Below are 27,108 nucleotides of genomic sequence, written 5' to 3'. Positions count from 1 at the left end.
CAATTATGCACTGTTATGTCAGTTCCTCAAGCCAGTTCTAAAAAAAGATAAAATACTGGGGCAGGTGCCATATTCTCTCAACACATTTGCAGTACCACGCAAAACACAATCTTCAGATTCATCTGGTTAATATCAAGCTGTTGGCAGAATGACAAACATTTTGGAGAATCCTGAAACTCTCTGAAAAGCGGCAACACAAAGCATAAATGGGGTTAACACAGATAGCTTCTTGTAAAATGCAAATATATCAAATGCAAAGCTGTAAACAAGCTAGGAACTGGAACATAAACACACAATGGTAAGCAATATCATCCACTGTCACAATGAGATCCAATGGCTGTAACCATGGAGCAGCTAAGTAGAAGTCATGAAGATGGCACTATCCTACTGAACCTAATCACATCATTCTACATCTTGAAGTCTTTACTGGTGTAGGGGCAGACCAAAATAGTGGCTGTAGTGTGTGTGTGTGTGGGGGGGATCAATAGCAGCTGGGGTAATAGCTGGATACTTGTTCCCCATCCAACATACTTAAAATTTTCGATGACATTAGGGGGCCCATCTCCACTGAATCCTATGAGTAGTGCAGCTTTGTACAGAGACATTCATCTCACATAAAGTTCACCCAGGTCCCTGTTCTATACAGTCCCTCTTATCCATTTAAGCGATAATGACTGCAATTTTGCCCCAGTTCACAATGAGCTAAACAATTTCAGTTATGTTTTTTTTGTTTGTTTATATATTAAGGACAAGTTGGCAAAAACAAACTTTTTAAAACCCCATCTGGTTTTCATGTGTCTGATGCACAAAGAAGCATTAAAAGAAGAATTCACGAAGGTGGAATATCTTCCTACTTAAGAAATCTATGTCCTTACCATAATCTCTGAGGAGTGCTTGTGCTGGTCTCTCACTGTCAGGAGTAGTGGGCTCCGTGCTTCCTCCACTTGCTGTGCTAATGCCACTGTTAGTGCGGCTGTGGCTTTTCAAGATATTACTTTCACCACCGTTCTGTTAAGTTAGAAACAAGTTTCTATGAATGGCTGAAGACTATTTGATTATTTTTTCACATCTGAGAATAACTTCACTTGCACTCTTTTAATGGGATAATCTACAACAATCTAACAGGGCATCTAGCAACCTTTTTCAAAACCCCAGGGCATCTAAATGAGAAGAATCTTACCATCTCCATCTGGCAGCCAATGGCTTCTAGAAGTGCTGAATCTTGCACAATGTTTAACATTGCACCTGCAGAATTTAAAAAGATAGACTTCATATTCAAAGTTTGTCATGACAGACCAAAACAAGACATCAGGCTTAGGGTTTTAGTTATCACTTTTAAAGCCATACGCGGTCTGGGCCCAGTGTACCTAAGGGATTGCCTCTCTGCCTACCCCCCTCAAAGAGCCTTACGCTCCACTAGTTCCAACTTCCTGGTGATCCCTGGCCCCAAAGAAGCCTGTTGACCTCAACCAGGGACAGAGCTTTCTCTATCCTGGCCCCCACCTGGTGGAATAAGCTCCCAGAGGAGATCAGGGCCCTGACAGAACTCAAAGAGTTCCGCAGGGCCTGCAAAAGGGAGCTCCTCCACCAGTCATTTGGTTGAGGCTGACCAGTAACACCGCTTCCAATCGGCCCCTCTCAGCCTGGCCACTACAACTATAATTGTAGATTAGCCCACCCACCGGGCCATCAATAAACACTCTCCCCAAAGTGCTATTGTTCATGATGTTATAGTTATTATTGTATTATTATAAACCGAGTTATTTGTATTGTTCTTGTTTGATGTAAACCGCCCTGAGCCTTCGGAGAGGGTCTTATATAAATATATAATCAATAAACAACTTTTGCATAGTGTACTAGTGATTGTGTTGCTCTTGAAAGGATTAATGGAAGTATCTTGAAGTTATGAACACTCTAGAATTCTTTTCAGATCTATGTTTTTGTAAAACTGGATCCATGCCTTTATTTTTTATGAAAGCCCATCACGTAATCCTCTTTCACTAACAAGCTGGAGACTTCATTGCTAGACTACAGAGCTCTGCTGGAGAAAATGGATGCTCTGGAGGCTGGATTCTATATAGACACTGTCCCCTACTGATGTCCCTGTCTTCCCCAGGTTCTATCCCAAATCTCCAGAGGTTTCCCAAGCTGGATCTGACCACCCTACCCCTCCCACAATGGTAGAAAGGGGGATCTGGCAACCCTAAGCATACACAAGCAAGATCTTTTTGGCATACATGAAGGGAATGCCACGTAGCCGGAAGATACTGGAGACAAATACATGAAGGGAAAATAATTTCTAATGCTGATAACAACTAGATATGAGATTGCATAGATTACAGAATTATGGTTGAGTTTGGTTGAAAATGTATGCTGGCAAGGCAAGTTTATTTATGTTGCTAGCCATTTTTTATTAAAAAGAGAAATACCCAGAAACAAAGGTTTTTTGAAACAGAGAACAGAAATGTGAACAAGGCAATAATTAGCCTAAACAGTGTCTCAAGCCTCCACCTTTTGCTGAAGCAGCTAATTTTATTGCTTATACTAGGCAAAAAGTTTGCTGCATGCCCCAATGTAGCAGGTGCTAGCGGTGGGGGGGGGGGGGTTGGGGGGGAGGCAGAGGAAGGGCTGGGAAGGCAAAGAGGGCTCCCAGGACCTACCTTACCATCCCTGCAGAACGTGTCATGGGGAGTGGGTGGTGGGCCTGGGACTGGCTGTCATTGGTCAGGCACTCCCACGGCACACTGGCGGCAGCCCCGCAACCACCTCGCAGGCGGTGGCAGGGCACAGATGGCGGGCGTAGTGCGGGGCCGCAGCAGCTGGCTCAGGGCCGCTGTCACCACCCCTAAGGGCCGCCAGGTTCTCACTACTGTGAGAACTGGACTGAATTGTTTTGTGTTCATGCCCAACCCTATTGTTGTGCTTTCAAGCTGGACATCTTATTGTAAGAGTCCAATGGTCTCACAACCTATTGTTCCTTTGCCTGCTTCGTTGCTGTTTTTGCACATGGTACCTGCTCCAGATTAGTTGCCTCCTATATATTCCAACTTTAGAAATGCTGACTTCCAGCCTGCACTAATAAACTCTTCAATGAGGGAACTTCCTACTTTCTACTACTTGCAATCTTTCCAATGTCTGAAAACCAAAGTTTGCCACCTGTCTCTCCCAACATTGTCCCTGAAGACTGCCATAACTCTGAACTGCAAATAAAAAGCACATTTCATAGACCAATTAAAAAAAACAACCTAGTATCATCTGTGTGTTATTCGGGTCTGTTTCCGTCTGCAGTGCTCCTATAAGTATGTTCACAAGTCTCAGTTTCAAGGAAAGGAAGGTTACTGGTTTATCATAGGATGAACTGTCGTCATTGCTGAATTTTCCTTCCAGAACAACCTAAAAAATAAATACATGTTATCCTTGGCAAAAGACAGAACAAGCAGATAGCAGTATGATGCATTTGATACATTTAATGGTATACAGTACACTTTAATGTCACCTTATTTTTCAAACCCTTTCTTGCCCCAACAAAAGCTTGATGTAGGAATAGCACTAAAAGGAGAAGTTAAGCAGACTGCAAAATTGGCTTTCACACAGACACAGCAAAACCAAAACATGATCAATGATGAAACATAGCAGTTCATATTCAATGTAGAACAAATGAACTCTATTGATGCCCACATGCCTGGACACTTGGTAAGCTGCCAATAGAAAGTCCATTTAGATTGTCATTTCCAAAGGGCTTGCAAAAGGAAGCTCCTCCGCCAGGCATTTGGTTGAGGTCGACCAGTACCACCGCTTCCAATCAGCCCCCCCTCAGCCTCCCTCCTACAACCCATCACTGCAGACTCACCAACCCACTGGGCCATCAGTAAGAACTGATTTATTGTTTCCCCCAATGTTCTATTGTCCATAAAGTTGTTATTATTGTATTATTATAAACTGAGTTATTTAGGATGCTTTGAGTGCTTTAGGATGCTTTGGGCTGATCCTGCCTTGAGCAGGGGTTTGGACTAGATGGCCTGTATGGCCCCTTCCAATTCTATGATTCTGTTATTTGTATTGTTCCTGTTTGATGTAGACTGCCCTGAGCCTTTGGGGAGGACAGTATATAACTCAATAACTAAATAAATGTTTAGGAACAGGGATAAACAAGGTAGTAGAGGAGATAAAACACAAGTTCTATTGAATACCCCCCCCCCACCATACACACAAATGCTGTAGACCATCCACTGCAATTCCTAAGGAGGGGCCATTTTAACGCTGGAGGCAACATTTGAGAGAGAGTAGTGTTGGCAAGAAATTTTTTTTCAGTAAGCAGAGTTCTACTTGCAAAGCATTTGTCACAACCCATTATCTTAAGCCCAGATAGTGAGTTCAGGGGCAGCAGGCAAATCAAACCATGGAAGTCTAGTTTCATGCTTCAGTCACTTATTGTCTATGCTACTCCAGCTCTCTGGTCACTTGTGCAATTCCACATCAAACATCTGGTGGTTTAAATAGTCTTGTGATGGGTGCTAAGTATTAATCATGCTCAATTTCCATTTCTCTGCCACCCGACCCTTATACATGAGAAGCGCTTTCTTTTCTTTTCTTTTTTTTGGCAACATTAGAAATTCTCCCTTTTAACCACGGATCAGTAAAGATATTAGAATGTAGGTTTAGGCCTAAATTTGTTGGCTCAATTACCTCTGATTTTATTGTTCCAAAATGATGAGGAAGAGGCAACAAGGAGAGTAAGATGTTGATAGAAGCTCTTCTTAGCTCTGTGGGATTCACATATGATTTAAACTTGGAAAGTTCCCTGAAAATGGAATCAATTCAGTATCAGTCTGTTTTCAAGGCTCAAAAATATCTAAGCGAAATGGAGAAGTAGCAGTGAAAGTTGTCACTTTGTATACAAACAGTCAAAGTGTGAGTGCTGGGATTCTGTGATGTGCTAACTGATCAGTGCATTCAGCACACTGAAAAGAACTCAAATCATCATTCAGCATTTAATCTGCGATTTCATACTCAGAATCTGGACATTTTTTTCAAGCCTCTGAACTATTATATAGGTAGGCTGTATAGAGTCCATGGTGCTTTTTTGTGGCATACATATGATTCCCAAGAATTACAGCATGGTCAATGAGGCTTGGCGGGAGAGGGAAAGGAAGGGGAGAAAAAGACTGGGAAACAGGAGGTAAGTAAGAGAAAGCTAAACTAGTTTTTCCACACCTGGTTTCTGTAAGCTATCCAATACAAGTATTTGATATGGAAGTGCTACATTTTCTGCAATAAACCTGTTTCGATTAAATGCAGCTGCAAAACAACTGCCAACTAATTTGTTATTCACTACGTTAATGTGACAGGCAAATTATGTTTCTTATGGGTCACTACAATGCCTTAGCCACCTTGCAGTTGCAGGTATACAGGGGACAGCCCTTCAATGGCTGATTTCCTTCCTCCAGGGTTGCGAACAGAGGGTTGCTGTGTGAGAGAGTTACCTGTGCATTTGTCAACTCCCTTGCAGAGTTCTGCAGAGTGCAAGTTCTCTCTCCCACTCTATATCCAATATTTTAAGGAGCCCTCTAGCACAACTAGTTCAGGGGTTTGGGCTGGGATGCCATCAATACTCAGATGACACCCAGCTCTACTTCCTTCATTTCTTAAATGAAATAGTTTGGCTATATGGCTTGTAGGACTGTTTTTAAATGGTTTTAAATTTTTAATATGTGAAATTCTGTTTATTATGTATGTTTTATAACTCATGCTAGAAGCTGCACTAAGCCAGTGGGATATAAATTGAAAAAATTAAAATGAAATATAAATAAAACAACAGAAGCACAGCTTGGATCCACTGGAGATTTCTGTTGATGAAAGGGACTGCTATACAAGATGTAGGGCTTCCATCCCTCTATACTTCTAAAGACTAAAATGTTCCTCCAAATGCTGCTTCTGAGGAAAGAGGACCTCCAGGAACAGCAGAGGAGAGAAGCTGAAGGTCTACCCTAGAAGGGAGGAATCATGGAAAGTTGCCCTCCTTCAAGGCCGCAGAGATCTTCCAAGGACCAAGCCATAATGGTCATGTCGCTCTGTATCAGATTAGCACTAACAGGCTTCAATAGCTGATCCTTAAACAAAGACATATTAGATAGACTTTCCAATACTATGAATTTTTTCAAACATCGTTTTCAGTGAGACATAGTAAGAACAAGTAAATGATACAAATGCATGTTTAATTCCTGGCAAACACTCATACAACATTAGTTATACGCTGCATTACATTGAGATTATATTTAAATGGAATTAGATTAAATGTAAATTACATTACATTAAAATGGAAAGGAAGGATTGTTACTTCCTTGATATTTTTGATCAAGGAAGTACCAATCCTTCCTTTCCATTTTAAAGTTTTTCAGCAGTTGGCAAAGAACCACACTCATCTATGGGCCAGATCGGTCTTCCCCTCATGCCAGCAAAAGGCATATCAATTTATTCAAGGGGTGACAGATTTCTACCATTATTGCAGTTTTACTTATCCAGGTGCATCCCCCCACTCCCCTCCCCATATCCAACATTGTTCCTAAGAAGACTCAGGAGAGGCTTTTGGGATGCCCCAGCAGTGCAGCAGGAAGAAGGTAGAAGGAAAGAAGCATTATTCTACAAGCAGAACTCTGCTCATGTATCTTTGGAAATACCTCCTAGAAAGCACCTCTAAAGAACATTTAGAAGCTAAAAATAAAATGTAGCAGCACATGAAACATATGCATTTACCTGTCAGGTAAGATAGTTTCGAGGGCTGAAATGAAGTAAGGAACTAAGACATCAATCCCTTTCAGGTCACAGCAGAACAATGCAGGGGAATTTAGAATAATACTAGCCAGAACTGGGTGGCAAACAGAATCCGCAATCTGCAAACCCTGAATTAAAAGCATGTAAAATCTGGCAGAGAAAGACAGGCTTAATGAGTTGTAAGAAACAAACATTCGCAATCCTATATTACTGGGGTTAGGTCACATGCAAAACAAGATAACCGGGTCTACAAATTATGTGCTACCTCAATAGGGGAATTTTCAACTCTATTTTTTATTACCGTATTTGCCAGCATATAAAACAACTGGGCATATAAGACGACTCCCCAACATTTCCACTCAAAATATAGAGCTTGTTACATTACATTACAGTAATATGGGCCACTATGGGCAGCTATGTCTATCCCAACTGAAGTGCACCCGGCGTATAGGACGACCCTCCCCCCCACTTGGAGGCATGTTTTTCAGGGGGGAAAAGTAGTCTTATACGCCAGCAAATACTGTAATTATGCTAAAAAAAGAATGTCAACCATAGCCCAGGAAATATATGGAAACCTCTAAAAACAGATTAAAGTGGAAACAAAATTAGTTAATAGCTTTACAATCTTCAAACATAAAGGAAAACACTCAATTTCATTGCATGTCACAGAGCACAACAAATTCATAATTAAAGAGGCCACCGCCAAGCCACGTTTTTACTAAATCTAAAATTAAACTGTAAATGCACTGGCTTAGCTATAGGCGTGGTAGTTGAGGAGGGCTGCTGGTTCTTAAGAATAAACAAAAACTTTATTGTTTGATTTGATATAAGGAAATAGAAGTTACATTATGCGGCATATGTAAAAGAACTGCTCTTTCTTGTTAAAATGAGCTTCTCTAATTAAATAAATTGTGGTACTTTTAAGGCTAAAACATATTGTAGCGTAAGCATTTCTGCTTCAGAATTTGCCTATTTCATATCAAGAGTATCATCTGCATTCATCGGTTACTGAAATATTATCTCCTATGTGTTACCATGTTACAGAAAAAATGGATTCTGTGCTTCTGCATTAGCTCTTTCCATAAACACCCACATACTTTAACGTTTAATAGCTATTTAGGTATAGCTTGAGTAAATACTAGTATCACTTCCATTTTCTTCCATGAGACACACCAGTGCCCTCCCACATCGTATAAAGAAGAAACAACACAAAGTAGTAATACATTAATGCTACATCTTCTGGCAAAATATGGACAACGATAATGCAAACTTCTACCCACTCATTTGACAACTTTCTCTATAAGGCAGAGATAGCAGCTTGTTCTGTAAATCCAAGCTAATGGAATATAATTTTATTTATTCTAAAATAAGTTGCTAGAGCACAAAGAGACACTTCAGAAACTGCAAAAACCTCAAACAGCAGTTATTCAACAGAAGACCCTGACAAGAGCAGAATTTAAAGTTAAGTCAGTACCGAGATAAGTAGGCTGGCAGTATCTCTTCCCCAGTCTTCTTGCTACAAAATATCCTACAAAGCGTTCCACACGCCTCTGCTCTGCCTGCTTCATAGTTGTCCGAAAATTCACCTGCATCGAACATGGGATTGGAAGTCATTGTGTCTGCAGACATTTGCGACCCTTTCCGCCGAAACTCCATGCTAGCTTGCGTTGCTATAGCTAAAAAGAAATAAAAAGCACAGAGTTTCATTACATTTGTCAACATACTCAGTAGGCTCATGGGATCCTGGACACAAAGATCAAGTAAAATTTAGCCGTCATAAAAAGCTGTTAGTTCATTACATTTGAATTGCTGCCTCTGTTTATAAAGTGTTTAAGGAATATACAACTCCTTCCAGAAGAGATGAGAATCCGTGCCTTTTTATGCTACTCACACTATCTCCCTTAGCATTTTAGGCTGCACGATGCATGCCATCCAAGCCTACTTCCATCAGGCACAAACAACGACATAACCCCTGCAATTTCTTCATAATTGGGTCACTCATTTCCTAGTCCTCTACAATGTAATGACAAAAGCTAGTTCAAACCTTTCAGTAGCACAAGGCACTCCAATTTTCTCCATGGACTCTGTTCCCCTTCTGCCATAGTTGGGAAACTGCTCTAGTACTCTCCACACTGCCGAAACTAGCCCTATGATTTTGTGAGGCAGATGCCAGATGACAATAACCAAAGTGTGCTTAGGAAAAGTAGCAAACACTGAGATGTTCAAGCTTGCTGTGGGAGAGCTGCAACTTTCACGCACATTGCTTCACACACACCAACAAGCAGCTAATGCCAATTCAGAGACGCGTGCCAGGACCTAGAACTGATGCCCATGACCTACATACCTCAAAGATGTCCCTTGAGGCAGCTGTTTTCTGAGTTCCAATGTAGTTTGCTTTAAAAAGCTACAGCTTTCTAAAAAGGATTTTTTGAGGGGCACTAAAGATAGAGATGAGTCTTGCAGCCAGGCTGAAGATACCTACATGCATGCAGCCAGCATCTCATTGGTGCTGCAGATGAAGAACAGGATCAAATAATTATTTCCCAGTTCCAAACATTCACTTAAAAGTATATCAAAGGGCTATGCAGGATTGGCTGCTCTTCTTTTCTCTGTTTATATGCTCTTCTACTGCAGTCAAATCTTACATATTTATAAAAACGTTCTTAAGCAAATGCCTTGAACAACCACAGCCACTGCACTCCTTCCATGACAACAACTGCCAACAAGCAAGAAAAAGTGGGCAACAAATGTAATTTCCCTAGAGTTCTGCCTGATTTCTATTGATTAGAACAGTTATGTGCTTTGATATTTCTAGAAAAGGCTATTGGTTTATTACTAATTTGTAATTCAGAAATAGTTTCTACCCAACAGTTATCTGGGGAAACGCCCTTACTAACCTGAGTACAGAAGCAAAGTAACACTGAGTTTAGCAAGACCCCATCCTAAATGCGCATAGTAGTACAGCCTTAACTGCAGTCTTACAAACAGAAGCTGTGCTCAAGTTTTTAACATTAGTTACAAATTTGTTGTATCAACAATTTAGAACAAGTGGCAGATTTCATTAAGCTTTTAAAATTTCTTCTTGGATTGTATTGGATAAGCAAATAAACCCAAATCTTTATGCGTTTTCCCATGAGCCATTTTTGTCCTGAGTAAACTATGTAGCAAGATATTATAATTAGAAAGAAAAAAACCACTACATGCAAAATGCATACAAATCAAAACACTAGGTCTGTATAAAATAAGCTTTAAGAAAAAAACACGGTTAGTGCAAAGTCCTTAAATTCATGACATGATCACAGACTAGAGTACAGAAAATGATGGGACTAATTCAGGCAGATTAATTTGCTTTTGCCAACAATCTTCCCCATTTAAAAAAGCCACACACAGTTACAGGTTTTTCCCATGTAAAGAGCAAAAGCTACAAGGGATGATGAAGATGATTCAAACTTAGAAATGGGATTATGGAAAAATAAATTTAAAAATGACCGCAATTAAACAGAAGCTACTAGTTCCTACTTACAAGATTTATAAGAAAGAAGAATTTGGATAAAAGATGCTGCAAGATAATAGAAATAAAATGGAAACAAATCAAAGGACAGCAGTAGTTATAAAGTACTTTAAAGATGGTGAAACTGTAATACAAGTTAAGCTAATTTTAGGGTTCTGTGATATAGAAGGCTTGTTAACACACACAGGAAATTGGCATTAGAGCCCAAAACTATAATTGTAGAAGCATCATGCAGAACAGTGAATAGCAAAAGTTACAGTTGTATACTGCCACAGGCTTAGAATTATATATTAATGTACATTCAAACTTGCAGCCAAAGTGTTATCCCTTCTCAATTCAGATAGTACTTGTCTTATATTTCATGTATCAAAAGCTGAAAATCTACTCTAAAAGGAAACTAGCTGGACTAGAGAGGAAGAATGTGAATACTTTGTCCACTGTCCCATACCGGTCAAACTATACTCAGAACAAGTTATTTGCCAATGCTGACAACAGGAAGGAAAAGGGCTTTTACTAAGTTAAATTCCTTTCCCCTAGTACAAAAAAAGTGCAGGATAAAATTAGAACTGTTGTTGACAGAATTCTTGTTAAAGACTTTAACCATACTTCTCCAAGAAGTGAGAAACTGGAAGAATGCAAACAGGCTTGGAAACTAACATGCCTCCAAAGAGGAGGTGGGCAAAGAGCTATTGCTGTTTATGCAAAAAGATAATTAAGCTCAAATCAGTACACGGAAAGATGCTTTCACATTATGCAGTCAAGCTTCTGCAAACAGGAAGGATGCATGCAGGAATATGGTGGGTTTACTTGTTTTCAATAAAAGTTCATGCCAATTTGGAGAGGTCACTGCAGAGACCCAAACTATATAAGCTGTCAAATTACAGGAAAAGCCGTTCCCACCTGGCTCACTAGCGAGTATAACCATTGTCAGAGAGCCATTAAAATGACACTAACACCTCCACCCACATGGAAGCTTCTTCACAGAGCTTCTCTTCTGGTTGGCTTTCACATGGCTCTTACTCTTTACCTTAAGCAACCATATTGCTTAAGTAACATGAGAACTAGTCTCTACATTCTGCAAGTGAAGAGTTACTCACCTATGAATGAAACCAGTTCTCGCGTATAGCAAGGACACATCTTCCCCCTGTCCTTTCTTCAAGGGTTCTGTAATCTGTGGCTATAATCTGTGGTGTGTGTGTACAGCAGAAAGGTACAGAACACCACTCATAACATATATTTAAGGAAACTGTCTACTTTTTATTTGATGACAGCCCTGTGTGCCATTTGGATGTACTGTAGCATAGCAAAAACTCCAGCCTCAGGGAATAGTGAAAAGCTAGGAGTTTTCAACCAGCAAAAACTGATGGAGGTTCTTCAAAACAAGACAGATGGCAATTCTAAGTCATTTATTTTTCTTCACAAAAAGCCCAGTGTCAAAGCAAATATTAAAAGTGGTAGACCTGCAATAGGCTACCTTTCTCTATATAATTTATCTATATTTCACGCTAAAATTCTGCTGAAACAAATACTATTTTTTTAATAAAGTTAAATAATTTCAGCAAATGGACACCTTGGTTTAAAGAGCAAGATGGGTGATGCCACTGCCTAGAATATACTGTGTAACCAACAGAGTACAAACATATGAACCAAAAGGGAGCCACCAAAATTTCAAAAGATAAGCAAAATCATACGAACAGCATCCCCTAAAACTTCCACAGACCAATCGTTATATGATTTGCCTGGGAGCCTGACTCAAGTACAACCTATCAAAAAACTTCCAATCACCATAAATAAAAAATTGTGTCGGGTTTTTGGGTGTCTGCCAAGGCCTTTGTCTGTGGACCCCAGTGTTACAGTTTCTGGGAAGTCTCAGAGAGGGTGTAACAACTGAGCCTCTGTTTGTTACTGCCCAGGCTTTAATTCTGACCCCTTTGTTCTTTCCTTCTATTTCTCTCTTTTTCCATTGCTCTCGGTTTATCTGTCCACCCCAAACTCTCATCAGAGCCTCCTTTTATTCCTCTCTCCAATCTCCTACTTCCAACCTTCCACCCTTAAAGCCTGTCAGTGGCTGTCCAGCAGGTGAAGGCATGGCCTCTGCTTCACAAGCAAGGCTCTGCTTTTCACCCCCTTCAGCTGTTCCTGGTTTGCTTCCTTCCCTGCCCTTTGAGCACTGCCATTCTCCTGTAGCTCTGTCTCCTCTTTCCCTGGGTGTCTGGCTGTCTCAGAGTTGGCTGCCATTCACCCTGCCTTCTTCCTCCTTTGCAAGGCTCATAAAGCCTCTTTGGTAATCAGCTCCCATCACCCGGAAGAGCTCCCGGAGAAACTGCTTGCTCATTCTCCCACTCTTCTATGGAAGTTACAGGACAAGGAAAAGTCAGTGGAGCAGAGCCCTGACAAACTGAAGGAATTTTTTGTGTAAGGATGGAGAGTAGTCCTTTAGAACCGGGGTCATCAACCCCCGGTCCGGGCCGCGGCTCCCTCTTTCCGCCCTCCCCCTGCAGCGAACTCACCGCACTACGAGCAAATTGGCTGCCGAAGCTTCTTGCTGCGGGGGAGTGTGGTCACGGGCATGCCAGCAGCGCAAACGCACATGAGCGTACCTGCTGTGCATGCGTGTCTGCGCCTGGCGGGGGCACACAAATGCGCACGTGGTAGTTTCACGCATTCGCGTTTGCACCCCGGTCATGCATGGCAGGTCCACGCATGCACACTTGTGCTCGGCTGTTGCGCATGTGCGGGGTCCCGAGTCGCCCTCTCCCCCCACCCCTTGGCAACAGGCCGCAACCTCAAAAAGGTTGAGCACTGCTGCTTTAGAATACTATCCTGAAGGGTTATGGCTCTCACCTCTGATCACCATCTTATTAATTATTCTATTCTGTCTGTGTTAGGAAAGAAATATTAGAAGCACAAAGCAGAAGCAAAAGGAATATTGGATTACAATGTAGAGATAAAGATCAGTGAGGAAGGAATTGTTCGTTTACATTTGTCAAATATTCCATATGCATTTTGTATCACACTCATGATTCCCAAGGAATGCAGAAAAGGTAAGGAAAGATGCGTGGATATTTAACAAGGGTCTCTTATGTAACCCTAGTTCTTTTGGTGAGTGAAAAATTCTTAACTGCTTAATAGTATCTTTGACATCATATGGCTGGCTCAATATGAGTAAAAGTTCCAGCTGTTGTAACACCTCACCAGAAACTGGGGGGGGGGGGGGGCTGCCAATCAGATATTTCTTAGGAAGAACTTTAAACTACTGAAAAATATTTTACAAAATCGGTTTAAACTTACAGTTTAAACTTAAAAATCGATCTGAACCTGAAGCTGTATGCTGACTTATATCACTTTAGTTAGAAATGCAGTTGCTAAAGCCAATAAATATGCCCCATACATAGAAAAGAGATCACAGCTTGTATAACTCTTGTAAGGTTCCTCCCTAGAGGTTTTGAAGTTTTCATTAAAATCAGAGAAGTTCATTATTGAAGTTGATCTAAAGTAACACTCACATGTAAGAATGGCCATGAACTGGAACAATCCCTATTTGGGCTCAATCCAGGAAGGTCCTGGACAGAAGCCTGAGCCAACCACTAGCCAAAATTCCCTTACAGACTCAGCCAGTTTAAGACATCTTTTCTCCCAGCTGCAGGTGGAAGAAAGGAATCGGGGGAGGGGTAGCTGCTCAGGAATGGCTCACAGCTTAGAAGATTTACACCTATCAGCTTAGTGGGTCTGTACATCAGTTCTCAGGCTTAAATGGTGGCTAGCTACCTAACCCTTCCCTCCTCCCCAAGCAGAGGGACAAGGAAGGCTTGGATTGATTGTGTCTAGATAGCTTGACAAGCAATAAACTCCTCCCTTTCCTTTCCCCTCACTGGGGACAGAAAGGGGGGAATCAATTGCAGCCATAGAGTTTAATAGTCACTGAACCCCTTATTTTCCTTCCTCTTGTAAGGGGAAGGAAAAGGGAGACATTAAATGCCTGTCAAGCTCCATGGCCGCTATAGATCCAAGCCCCCTCCCCAGCAATGGAAAATGAAAGGGAGAGGTAGTGGCTGTCAGGCTCTATGGTGGCTATCCCTTTACCATCTCCATTGGGAGAGAAAGGAAAGGGAGTGGGCCAAGACTGTCAGGCTCTGTGGCTGCAATCCATTCAAGCCCTCCCTTTCACTATCTAGTAGGAGAGGGAAACAGAGGGGTTAAAAGGCTTGAAGCCTTTTAAGCCTAACAGCTGACAGGCAGATCTGCCAAGCTGTTCAGTTTAAATGCCCTGCAGCCACTTCGCCCATTGATTTTGTTCCCACCCCCTTCACAAACTAGGCCAAACTTGTGATCAATTTTGGCTTTAGAACAGGTTCACGCCCATTCCTACTCAGCTAAGCACTCCAAATTTAGCATTTCTGTAACAGAATTAAATATTGTCCTTCCTTAATTTCCACTCCCAAAAGAAATTAAAGGATATATCTGTGACAATTCTAGTTTGGATTTGGTCCAATCTAAGAACCTGTCATTCATAGTGCTATAGTCACTGTCTGTACATGTAGGAACAAACTGCCTGTAATATGAAGTTACATTAATTAGCCAGGCATACAGCTAATCAATTACAATTCCACCGGTACCCTTCCTATTATAATACTTTTATTGTGATAAAATTTCTTGGCTCATCAGCCATGAAATCAATTTTAGTATATGTTTGTGATGACAAGCCTTACTGTCTCTTGTTAATATAATACAGCCCACTTGCTGTGGATATAATACAATATAATACAATCCACTTGTTGTGATTAATGCATTTATTCAGAACAGAACATTATTTCTATCATGACTTGTAAGTCAGAATATGAAAACCAGGAAAACAATGAGAAAAATAAAATAAAAAATAAAATAGGTGTAGCACTTAGGAAGATTGAAAGCCACAAGTTTACAGAACCTTTGAAGTTAAAATATTTGACTAACCGCTGAAAAGGCACACATTCTATAGTTCTATGCCTTCAAAATATTGCAATCAAGTTTCTTAAAGAAATTCAGGCAGACCCTGTTGTAATAACTGCCTGCTTTTCAACTGTTTATTTCATAGAAGCAAAAGCTCCTCTCAAAGAGTCCATGTAGCACTTTCCTCAACTCTACATCATTCTCAAGATTAAGATGCTGGGAAGAATTAGCTTACATTTTACCCAAGCTCAAAAATCAGCCTTTGGTAAATGCCTCCTTATTTTCTTAAATAAAAGCCAAATGCTATAATTAGAACATTTAATATGATTTTATACCAGTTAGTTATGCTGCTCTATCAGATTTGGGTTTGGGTTAGCCAGACATGTTAATCTTGCAGGTTGGAAATGTCAGCAAACATGAAAGTGAATGTGCTGATTCAGTTAAGTAATATTTACCAGTCATGCTGCTGTCTCTGTTTATTCCATTATGAAGTTTACAGTGAACAAATGCTGCATCAAATAACCACGATCCAAAGAGGTTCAAGATACTGTTAACCTTTGGCCTGTGGGGAGCAGGGAGTGGTCGAGGCTCAGAACCAGTCTGGTTTGGACTAGACAGTGGAGAAGAGGAGGATGGCTGGTGTTGTACTTTGGAAGAATGAGCTGTGCTAGCCTATTTGAACAAAAGATAATAAGAAAAGTCACATCACTCTGTCATAGCAGATCCTATTAATTCATCAGCAATTTCTGCAATATTAAGCATAAAGGCTTACTGTGCTATTTTTCATTGTCTTATTCACAGTTACAGCTCGATGCCTTCGATTGTGAGGTGGAGTTGTGTTGACAGCAGCACTCTGGGGCATGCTCAGTCTATTTACAGGTGTGGGAGGAGCACTATCTGATCTTGGCCGTGAAATACCTGAAGGATAAAGAGGGGAAACTGCATATCAGATCATCCCAAAATCTCACTGTGGAAGTTTGAGATTCATACTTAAATAAAACATCAGCAACAAACAAAAATTCCTTCCGCACCAGCACCAAATGTTAAAAGTATCTTCAGAGTTAGTCAAGATTGGCAAGTGATTAGGGAAATTATTTGGAATAACCACATATGAGTTTTCTGCTTACCTTAAAAAGGTGAGCAGCACATACATTTGAACCTAAGAAGGGAAGAATAAGAGGACCAATAGGAAGCAGAGGAACATGGAATGCTGGAAAGTCACTTTCTTTCAAAAATCTAACAAAGCCTGGCCTGAAAAGAAATTCCCCTCCCATTAAAATGAACAGCTCCCAAACTAAAGAATTTAGTCAGGCTCCTTATTCTGCACTCAATAATACAATTAAGTATGTAGAATTACACGTAGAACTAAACTATTAAATGGGAATGAACTGATAGTTTCCGATCATGAACTAAGTCAGCCATGTGAAAAAAGAATGCATTAAATATTTCATCTTCTGCTGCACTCAGCCATAGTTTTCTGCTCAGAAAACTGGACCTTTTCGCACAGTGAATAAAAACGAAAGCAAGCATTACTAAAAATGTTATGCTATTTACTCAGCATATAGCATTACTTGAGTATAATTGTATTCACATCATAAAAGGTTTTCTTTTCTTTCAGGTTCCGCATTTGAAGGCTGTGTTCATAAAGAGCAAACAAGATTATAAAAAGCAAAGTTTCGTCTTTGACACAAATTTTATCATAGCCAGAGTTTAAGTTGCTTTTTTATTAGATAGCAAATGCTAATTTTACTGAGATAGTAAGGACTTTCTTCTGTTTATTTTGGAAGCTAAAGGGATATATTGTGTTATAACAGTATCTGTTTCCCCATTTCTACATTATCCTTAACTAGGGGCAAAGCCCGTTGTCTCCAAGAATACAACGGGCGCTAGAGCTTGGCAGTGGGAAGAGGAAGCGGAGGAGTTGTCCAGTCTGTAAGGGCATGGGGTTGTCATGTGTGTTGTGCGGGAGGTTGTGGTGGCATGGTGGCAAATGAGGCCATGGGTGTGGAGATATGGGTGTCAAGAACCTGTGGTGTGGAATATTCGTTTAGTGTGGGAGAGGACTGACCTTTGGGAATTTTGGCATAGTGGTTACAGATGAGCTTTCCAGAGTCATGTCTTCAGATATGTGAAGAGAAAATCAGACTGGAGACTCTTCTTAGGGGAAGATTACATGGTAACCAATTCCTCCCAGTTCTGCGTCATTTCCCTTCTTGTGTGAATTAGGCCACAGACACCGAAGTGCCCCTCTGCCCTAATACACATGGGGTAGTCACAGTACACAGGTGTCCACCGTGTTCCTTCTTTTCCATTTTTTCACTGTTGATAAAATGTGCCCACATGCTTCTTTGATGCTTGCTCCTTAGAACGGATTTTTGTACCCTATCGCTTACTACCCAAAGGAGTCTCAAAGCGGTTTACAAACACCTTTTCTATTCGTCTCTCCACAATAGTCAACCTGTGAGGTATGTGAGGTTGTGAGAGATCTGAGGGAACTGGGAATGGGTCGCAGTGACCCAGCAGGCCTCAAATGTCTCAAAGCATTTTCCAATCGTCTTCCCTTTCTCTCCCCATAGCAGACTCCCCATGAGGGAGGTGGGGTAGCGAGCCTCACAGAGAAGCTGGCAACCCTAAGAGGAAGACTCTCTGTGCACAGCAGTCTTGACCTTAGTAAGGTTCTTTATACTGTTTTTTTTATTTGCCAGGCCAATAAGTCATTTCATTTACGATGTGTCTCCAGACATTTACTTGTTCTCTATTTAGTTTCAGGCTGTAAATATTTATTTAGATCTTCCTGCACTTTCCAGACTCACAGGACTGATGCTGGTCTGCCTGTCTGCGCCCCAGAATACAAGCAGTTGCTGGTAAGGGCTGGCCATAACCCATAGGTCAGGAGGGACACCCCTGCAGCACACCCTACCAACTGCAGGCAAAAATGGCTCCTTTGAAGGCTGGACTCTGAGGCATTGTACGATTTTGAAGTCCCACCTCCAAACCGCCAGGAATATTTCCAACCCAGGGGTAGCCAACCTCCAGGTGGGGCCTGGAGAGCTCCTGGAATTACAGCTCACCTGCAGAGTATAAAGATCAACTCCCCAGGCAGAAAGGGCTACTTTGGACAGGGTTGTGGTAGAGAACAAACATTTAAGGCCTCCCACACAGGTTGTTGTTGAATTGAAAGACTTGAGGCCTACTGCACAGGGTTGTTGTGCAGATGAAACAGGAGACAAAAGAGCCAGTTTCTTCTGCAGAATAATGCTGTGCAGTGACCTCAAATCTGCAGAGAGTTGCAAAAAAGAAAGACACATGGCTTGGCTGTGTCTAACCTCCGGGCAGAGCAGTATTTTAAGTGAGAAGGGGCTTTTCTGTGGCCTTCCTGTCAGGCAATTGTTTGGCAGAAGGGGAAAGTCCCCTCTTCAAAAGAAAGGCCCTCAGGCTCCCCTGCATTGCTCTCTGAAGGAAAATGCCTCCCTCCCCTCAGTCAGGGCCTGTCAAAGGCTCCCTCGCAGCAGGCCTCAAGGGAGGGAGGGGGAGCACTCTGCAGCCTCCTGCCAGCTCTGTCAGGGTTCTGAGGCAATTTGACATGACAGTTAGTACAGCCTTGGGGCAAAAAGGGCTGGCGCAGCCTGTGTTCTCATCCCCCTTGGCATCCCCCCCCCTACTGACCTCCTCTCCCTGTGGTGGTCAGGAGCAGACTGGCAGCCAGACTGGGCTGGGTGAATGGAATTTTTGTCTGTCCTGGTGAGGGGTCAATTGGAAGGCGCTTCGCGTGACTCCCCATTGGCCGCTTGGCCCTTGAATGGCACTTGGAGGGGCGAATCAGGAGCCGCTTTGCGGCTCCTGATTTGCCCCTCCAAGTTTTTATCACGGACAGAGCCCACCCTAACTCTTCCCCAATAGCCCTTAGGGCTTTTATCCGCTCAGCAGGAGTGGTTAAAGATTTCTCTCTTACAACAATCAGGGAAAGGGAAAATTACTAGAATAGATTTGGAAATTTCATGCTACTCCTCTTGGAAACATTCAAATGTGCTACTTTTTCCATGCATCATAGCTCAAAAGTGACATTTCCCAAGACATGGTTAACATTTTGCTTCCTCTACATTCCCATAATGAAATTATTCCCCCTTCTTGTGTTTCAGCATGGTATAATACATAACAGAAATTAAACTTCAGGGTATAAAATACCTACAAACTGGTAAATGTATTCAGATTTTTGAACTAGAACACATGCTATCCTTTCAAAACTTCTTTATTCATGAACAAAATTAATAGAAAGAAATCTTAATCCATGGGAAATAAAAGGACAGTGGTAATTTGGAAGTGTGTGATTGACATTACGTTTCTTCTTGCTAGTGGAACAATTAGCACAATTGAAAATGAATGGTGCTATTAGATTCATAAAGAAGCAGTATTCTGTTGTCAGGAAACAATCATCCAGAAACTCAGACTTTTTAAAACCCCTACTTAAATATTAAATTAAATCCAGATTTTTATTGAGCTGTAATATTGTACAATTATAGTAATTTTCCTTTTAAATCTAGTTTAAGGAAATGACCATGTTAAGTTAAACTCCATTATTTCCTTATAGTTGACTGCTCTCTCATACTGCAACAAATTTTAAATAGCATTCTTCAAAAGTCACCACATGCCAATGTAAATTATTAAAATATTATTGCATTTTAAGAGTCCACTTCCTTCATAAATGACTTTCATTAAAAATACTGGGGAGGTTTAGTATTATTAAAAGCCCAAGCCAATTATGTTCATTTCACGTTCATCTCAAATTAGTCAGCAGGTATCTTGGATTTTTTGCTTAGATTATAAAAAGGTTGCCCCCAAAACAAAAGACACAAGTAATGCCTTTGAGAGAATACCTAGTGATTAAAATGGGAAAAGAACTTATTTAAGTCTTGTTTTTCAAAATCTTGGATATTTCTGCCCTCTTATTTTCAAGCACCAAAGTACAAAAGGTAGAGAGAGATACAACACTGTAAGAGAGACCAAGGGGCTGCACAAACATGACGAGCAGGAGGACTGTGGAACAAATCTCACAGCTACATCAGGATGCTGTGTAGGGAAATTTGCATCTATCATATTTGATGTAGTGTTTAATGATAAGTACTGGCTACAAAGATTTTGAAACTGGGAGCATAACAATGTTTGTTACAGTTAGAGAGACTGATGATTGCCAAGGTACCCAAGGTCATGGTGGTTGCTTTATAAACAACCTGCATAGAAATATCTATAGTGCATAGTGCACATTACTACCCTGGAGCCCAATTCTTATTACAAGACAGAATCTTTATGTTAATTACATTTTAAAGCTAAACCTATGAACTTTTAATGTTTAATTTCAATGATTTTGTCAGAATACTGCAACTTTCCAAAGCTTGATACTACCCCCAGCCACTGTTAAAATCATCACCCCTTGGCCCAGATTCTTGCCACCCAGGCAAGTGCAACAAGTTTTAATACCATAGCTGGATAATCTTTCACACACACTGGCTGTACAGACTGCAACGCCTGGAGAAGAAAGAAATTATATTGCTGCTATATTATGCACCACAGGGGAAACGTTTCCAAAATGCAGTTCCTCGGGAAAATGAAATGAGTAATACTTACTGAAACATTTACAGTTTCATAAAACTATGCAACCATTTTAATTAAAACAAACTGAACAACTGAGATGTTTTCGAAATAGGTTTCTATTATGAAAAACATACAGGAACAATAATTGATTTTAAAGCCTTCTACTAAACACATTAGCAACTCCAGAAGCTCTCAAATCGCTGAAAGATGCTTAATGCCACCCACCCACTGATTCACTGACAAGCTCCACAGCCACAGAATGTGCTCATCCACATTCATATATCCAGCCCAACTACCTCTGTGAGAGGGGGAGATGGCATCAGAGGTGGGCTCGGCCCAAGGGCCGCCAGTAGCTGATCTCTACTGAATACTCACGATAGGGATGCCAGACACCCTCCAGTGGGGTCCACTGCTTTTGGCTCCACCTCTTTGCTACCAGATAGCTGGATGGCAAGGGGGATTATCTCCCCAAAAGGGAAGAACGTGGAAATTAAATGTGATATGCCTACATGACCCAGAAGTGATGTAGACACATTGGGGATCAACATTCCAGCTTTTTGGGCAAACTCTATGGTAAAACCTAATTCTACCATAGAGGTTTGCTCACACACACATGATGTCCCAGCATGCCTACATTGCTTTCAGGTCATGTATCACATCTATTTTCTTCCACACTCCCAATATGTTTACACACCCAGCCCCCACCGGCAGGTCCAAGCAGCCTATTTCATGAGGAGATAGGAAATTTAACCACGGTTTTCCCCCTGTTCATTTAGGGGAATTAAATGGAGAGAAAAACATCTTGTAAGATCTAAAATAGAATGCATTATATCCTAACTGAAGAAATTTGAAGTTAAAAAAGGAAACATTGCAAAAAGCAACATTCAATCCCCAAATTAAAGGCTATTGTTCTAGTAAAAGCAAAACAAACAAAGCAAATGGGAGAAATAAACTACTTCAGCAATCCAAATCGCCAAATTTGAAGGAAAACATCTGACTCCATCAATACATTATCCCAGAACCTAGTTTAAACTAAAAGTGAGTACTATTAGGAAAGTCTCACTTGGGAAAGGAAAACTTCACTACACAGTACAAAAAGTAGTCCTAGTAGAGCTCAAAAACACTGAATGACAGGAAAGAGCATAAATAAATCCTTTACATGGAGAGAAAATGGAATCACTAATTTCATAGTCTGAGAAAGGCACTATTGTAAAGAACTTAGTGGAAACAGCACACCACCTCTGAATGTCTCTTGCCTTGGCATAAGTCAGGTGTGAATTGATGACAAAAAAAAAGGATAGCACATCAGTTAGATTTCCACTATTATGCAATGGAGATTTTATGGATGTGCTTTCTCATCCAGCTGTTTCTAGGAAAAGAAGTTCTGAATATACCAATAAAGTAATTATACTGTAGTCGAGAATATTTTTAATATACTGATGATCTTTGGGAACCAGGCCCTTGTGAATTTTAATAGCTTGCCATTTTTTATTCCTAACATGTTAAGCCAGTTCACCAGGAGGGTGGTATAAAAAACAAATGAATAAAAATAAATAAAAATAAAAACAAACAAGAACTAATTGCTGTCTGACTACTTCGATTATACTTGAATCTTATTTCCCTCCTGCTTCTCATCTACTCAGAGATCAGGTATGGCTCTCAAGTGCTCATGGTCTTTCCTCCACCTCCATCCCTCCTCACTGCAGAGAGAAGGTAAGTGAAGACGCAATAATCCTGGAAGAGAAGTTTCCTCTTAATGGGTGCAGACAGGCCCTTATATTCTGCACGAAAATACAGCCACATAACATAATTTCAGAAGTTTGCATCTTGCCATTATCTGTGCAACTGAAATGCATCAATATGAAAATCTATTTATACAAGGTAATCAATGTTCTAGCAGTTAAAAATTGAAGTGTTACCTAGAAATGCATCCACTAAGCAACTGATCCCACGCATAGCACGAAAGAATATTTGAGGCAGATGTTTAAGGCAGGGATACTGATTCAATTCCTGAGTCATTCCACTCACATTCAGAAACTGTTCCTGAAACTTGGGGGTAGAGCTTATAATCGCTGGATTACTCAAATCCACAGGATTACTACAAAAACGAAAACATGTAATAGTAATGCACTTGACAAGCACTAAAATTAATTTGCTTTAAACCTCCAATTAAAGAAACAAAAAAATGCAATCTGAAGAAGGAAGCAGTTTTGCAAATAAAAAAGACAATCTTAGTGTGACGTTTACAACTAACTAGTGAATAGCTGCGCAATTACCCTACCGGAATTGCTATTTGTTATTGCAGTAAATTTCTCTTAGAAATTTTTTCAGCTTCCATAAAAGTTTCTCAAATGTTGACAACATCCTAAGGAGCAGTGATCAGCTGTTATAATGACCAAAAAAGACTGCAAAGCATGCTGAAAATTAAAAAGGGGTACATAAAGTTTCCATATACTTAGACAGTACTGATAGATAATATTTAGCAGCAGAGAGGTAATAAGGTGTGTAGACGAATTATTAGACTGCAGCTAGGTTTTTACAGGGAACAAAATTAAGGGGGTATAAACAGCTACAAAAGTATTTTCCTTTGACCCATGATACATTGAAAATTAGAACCCAAGGTCTTGTTCTGGGCACAATTAAGGGATGAGATACTACAGGCTAAATTTAAACAAAAAAATTAATTATCAATAAACAGATTACCAGAATTAATACACTTCTATTTGCACGGAGGTAAGATACTCCTAGGAAACCATGCTGTTACAGTCAATGGGATTTTAACTATGATATCCATGAGCTTCAGGGCCCTGCAGGACCTTCCAGGATTTTGCAGGGCGTGTAAAATGGAGCTCTTCCGCCAGGTCTATGGTTGAGGCTGGGGCAGTGAAGGAAGATCAATCGGGGTCCTCCTGATGTTAAATACCATCTGTGATTCTTGTTTCTCTTCCCTCCTCCCTCTTGAAGTAGGATAGGAAAGGGGTTGGGGGTTCTGCCATGTTGTTGTTGCTATGCTGTTATTGTGTTGCTGATTGTCCATTTTAATGGGTTTTAATGGGATTTTAACTGGACTTCTGTAACCCGCCACGAGCCTCTCGGGAGTGGTGAATAATAATAATAATAATAATAATAATAATAATAATAATAATAATAATAATAATAATAATAGAAATAATAATAGAAATAATAATAGAAATAATAATAGTAACAATAATAGTAACAATAATAGTAACAATAATAGTAATAATATAATCTTTTGAGTTCAAGCTATAACTTTGACTACAAGGACAAGTGTTATTCCAACAAACAGTAGCCTTAGAAGACCAATTCGGATAAATATGCTTGTATTACTGTAAGCCCTCTTTCATGTACAGTACCTCAGCATATGTAAAAAGCGGAACCAAGTCTGAGCAACACACTCATTATCCATTTCTGGAGGAATCAGACTGGCATCTTCATCAGGAATTTTAAAAGGTGGAAATGAAGGTCCATACGTAAAACGCAGTAATCTAGAGGACAAATCAGACCATCATTGAGTTTATAGTTCTTCTTGCTTTCAGTCTAACTAATTAGATATGATGCACCAATATTTCATTGAAGGCATTCCCTCAATAAAGCCTTTAAAATACTGCCATCACCTGTTTAAATTATCCCAATTCTCCTTCATTAGGGTTCCCTCACAATTAGTTTCAGAACACTCTTGGACTATCAGATTGCTGGTAAAGAGAGGAATTTGTTAAGGCAAGGAACGAATTTATCATACAGTGATACAAGGAAAGAAATGTTATAAAACATATACATCCACTTAATCAGCACAAAGATACTCAAGTATGTTCTATAGGTTCTTAAGTGGTCTTAAATGTAAATCTATATTTCTTTACCAAATTGCCGGGTGATGAGGAAGAGCTCATGAAGCAGAGGAAGCTGTACTTAAACAGCAGAGAATTAACAAGTTGAAACTGAATCCTGATAAGACAGAGGTAATGCTGGCTGCAAAGACTAAGGCCTGAAGGACACCTTGCTGGCCACATTTAATGAGGTTCAGATAACCCTTGCTGTCTCTGATAGGAGCCAGGGGATTACTCTGGACTCAACACTACTGCTGGAGAAGCAAGCTAATTAAATGGTAAAAAATGCTTTCTTCCCCCTTCATTTAGCCTGGAAGATGGTGCCCTACCATGACTCAACTGATCTGAATCCATGCCATGACAAGCTTTAGACAAAACTGTTGAAATACACTTTACGTGGGCTGGTTCTTGAAGTCAACTCAGAAACTCCAGTTGGTGCAGAATACTGTGGCTCTGTTATGGCTGGAGCTAGACAAAGTATGCACAATACACCCATTTTGGCTACCGGTCAGGTACTCAATCTCAAGATATCCATAAACCAAATGCATAACTGAGTAGTAATGGAAGTGTCTAACCATACAGAAGCCAAGGCATAAATGGTACACTTCCTTCCATGAAAACACATGCAATTGAGTATGATGAACTTAATAATTAAAATACTACAGCAGATCAATCCTATAGACCAGGGATTCCCAACAAGAGTCCCAGGGAACCCTGGGGTTCCCCAGGGGTTCTGCAGCCTTTCCCAGATGTTTGGCTGGCCATCTGCTGCAGCATGGTTGGCCAGGGACACAGAACAGGTGTCCACACAAAATTTACTCTGCCAGCTCAGGTTGGAAAACACCAGGAGATTAGGGGGTGGAGAATGAGGAGGAATAGACTTCAGTGAGGTATAATTGCCCTCCCCAATTGACTCCACAGGCCAGAGATGAAGCCTACCTCTCATGGGCAAACTTGTATCTGGGCTGTATCACTTCAGACAGTATTTAGTGTTGCCAACAATCCTGGAAAAAAGCCAAAGCTTTTCATAGCCAAAGGTACATCACATCACCTGGTAAATAACACTGCTTTAAACATCTGCTAAAAGGTCAGGATTTTTTCTCTTTTCTCCAGGCAGCTGGCAACCCTAATGGTATTTCACAATAAAAGGGACCAACATGCCCAAAACCCTTCCATGTGGGAAACCAGGCATCAAGGAATAAGTGCTTTGGCCAGCACAATGTTTAATGAATAGCAGATAATGCTGTGGGGCACGAGTTACCAAACCAGGCTACCTGAAAACACAAAATTCAACTGCTGAAACACGTCATCCTGCATTTTAAGTTTACATCATCAAGCTGAAGTGTGGATAGAAGACAAAGCTTCACCTACCTAGCTGTCAGAGCACAGATTACTTTGCTCCACTGCTCCACCACTGCAGAATGATGCCGCCAGTTTGCTACCATCTCTTTGGCAGTTTTCCAGTAAGGTGGTGTGGGAAAGCACCGGTTACAGGCCAGCAGCCAGACTTCAAACAGCACACCAATCAACTTTTCAGCAAGACTCTCAGCAATTCCACCTATAATTGGATCAAAAAAAGGAAATTTAATCTCTCTCACTCAATGACCTAGCGCATATTCTTATACCACCATATTTGGAAATCCCTGTTAATCTCTCAAGAGAAGAAGAGTAGGTCTTTATATGCCACTTTTCTCTACCAGGAGGAGGCTCAAAGCGGCTTACAATCACCTTCCCTTTCCTCTCCCCACAACAGACACACTGTGAGGTAGGTGAGGCTGAAAGAGCCCTGATATTACTGCTCAGTCAGAACAGCTTTATCAGTGCTGTGACGAGCCCAAGGTCACCCAGCTGGCTGCGTGTGGAGGATCGAGGAAACAATACTGGCTTGCTTCTAATTTTGGTTGTATTAGGACCTGTGAAAATGCATATAGTAGACCACTCAGCCTGCATGATATTAAGTCTGGTAATCCTTGTCCACCAGGTGAGATTGGACCTCACCCTTACAATACTGATCATGGAAAATGTCTGTGCTTCTGTGGGAACCAGTTTCAGGTCCACTGTGTACACTGGTGACTATCTCCACTGCCCAACTGCATGCATGAGAATTGATCCAGCTATCTCTGAACTGAATCAGACATCCTTCCACTGCAGCAGATAGCCTAGATTTCCCCATATCTATCAGCCCTGTTCAATCTGATTTTTCGGTTGCTTGTTAAACCTAGGGTTAAAGTTCCCCTTCTGAATGTTTGTCCTGACTAATTCCAGATCTTGCTTCTTGTTTGAATTTAGGAAGTACGTTTCCAAAGAGTCTGCTGTCATTGGGTCTTGAGGTTATGGGGAGTGCCTTTTTATCTCTAGTCTCAACAAGGATCCTGTTGAGCGCACGGCTGCATAAGTAGCAGGCAGATTACCACTCAAAAACCACAGTCTCAACCTACATATTCCAGGAGATTATTCCTGGCT

General features: G+C 40.8%; 1 protein-coding gene across 7 annotated transcripts in view; it reads right to left on the bottom strand.

Annotated features, from left to right (window-relative positions):
• Window positions 1–27,108, bottom strand: part of RALGAPB (Ral GTPase activating protein non-catalytic subunit beta) — a 73,273-nt gene that overhangs the window by 26,902 nt on the left and 19,263 nt on the right. For 3 of the 7 annotated variants that reach the window (XM_077335226.1, XM_077335228.1, XM_077335225.1), the window contains 13 exons: window positions 26,017–26,203; window positions 24,175–24,306; window positions 22,720–22,898; window positions 20,687–20,734; window positions 15,984–16,129; window positions 15,667–15,883; window positions 10,295–10,330; window positions 8,246–8,447; window positions 6,754–6,921; window positions 4,687–4,801; window positions 3,246–3,393; window positions 1,181–1,245; window positions 876–1,008 (listed from right to left, as the gene is read on the bottom strand). In XM_077335226.1, the coding sequence (XP_077191341.1) occupies window positions 876–1,008; window positions 1,181–1,245; window positions 3,246–3,393; window positions 4,687–4,801; window positions 6,754–6,921; window positions 8,246–8,447; window positions 10,295–10,330; window positions 15,667–15,883; window positions 15,984–16,129; window positions 20,687–20,734; window positions 22,720–22,898; window positions 24,175–24,306; window positions 26,017–26,203 (1,776 nt within the window). The remainder of the gene's footprint in view (window positions 1–875; window positions 1,009–1,180; window positions 1,246–3,245; window positions 3,394–4,686; window positions 4,802–6,753; window positions 6,922–8,245; window positions 8,448–10,294; window positions 10,331–15,666; window positions 15,884–15,983; window positions 16,130–20,686; window positions 20,735–22,719; window positions 22,899–24,174; window positions 24,307–26,016; window positions 26,204–27,108) is intronic. The other 4 variants (XM_077335231.1, XM_077335232.1, XM_077335229.1 and 1 more) reach the window with 3 other exon arrangements.

Source organism: Paroedura picta, chromosome 4, assembly GCF_049243985.1.
Source record: "Paroedura picta isolate Pp20150507F chromosome 4, Ppicta_v3.0, whole genome shotgun sequence".
In the NCBI taxonomy this organism is placed as follows: Eukaryota; Metazoa; Chordata; class Lepidosauria; order Squamata; family Gekkonidae; genus Paroedura; species Paroedura picta.
This window is presented reverse-complemented; position numbering and strand designations above follow the sequence as displayed.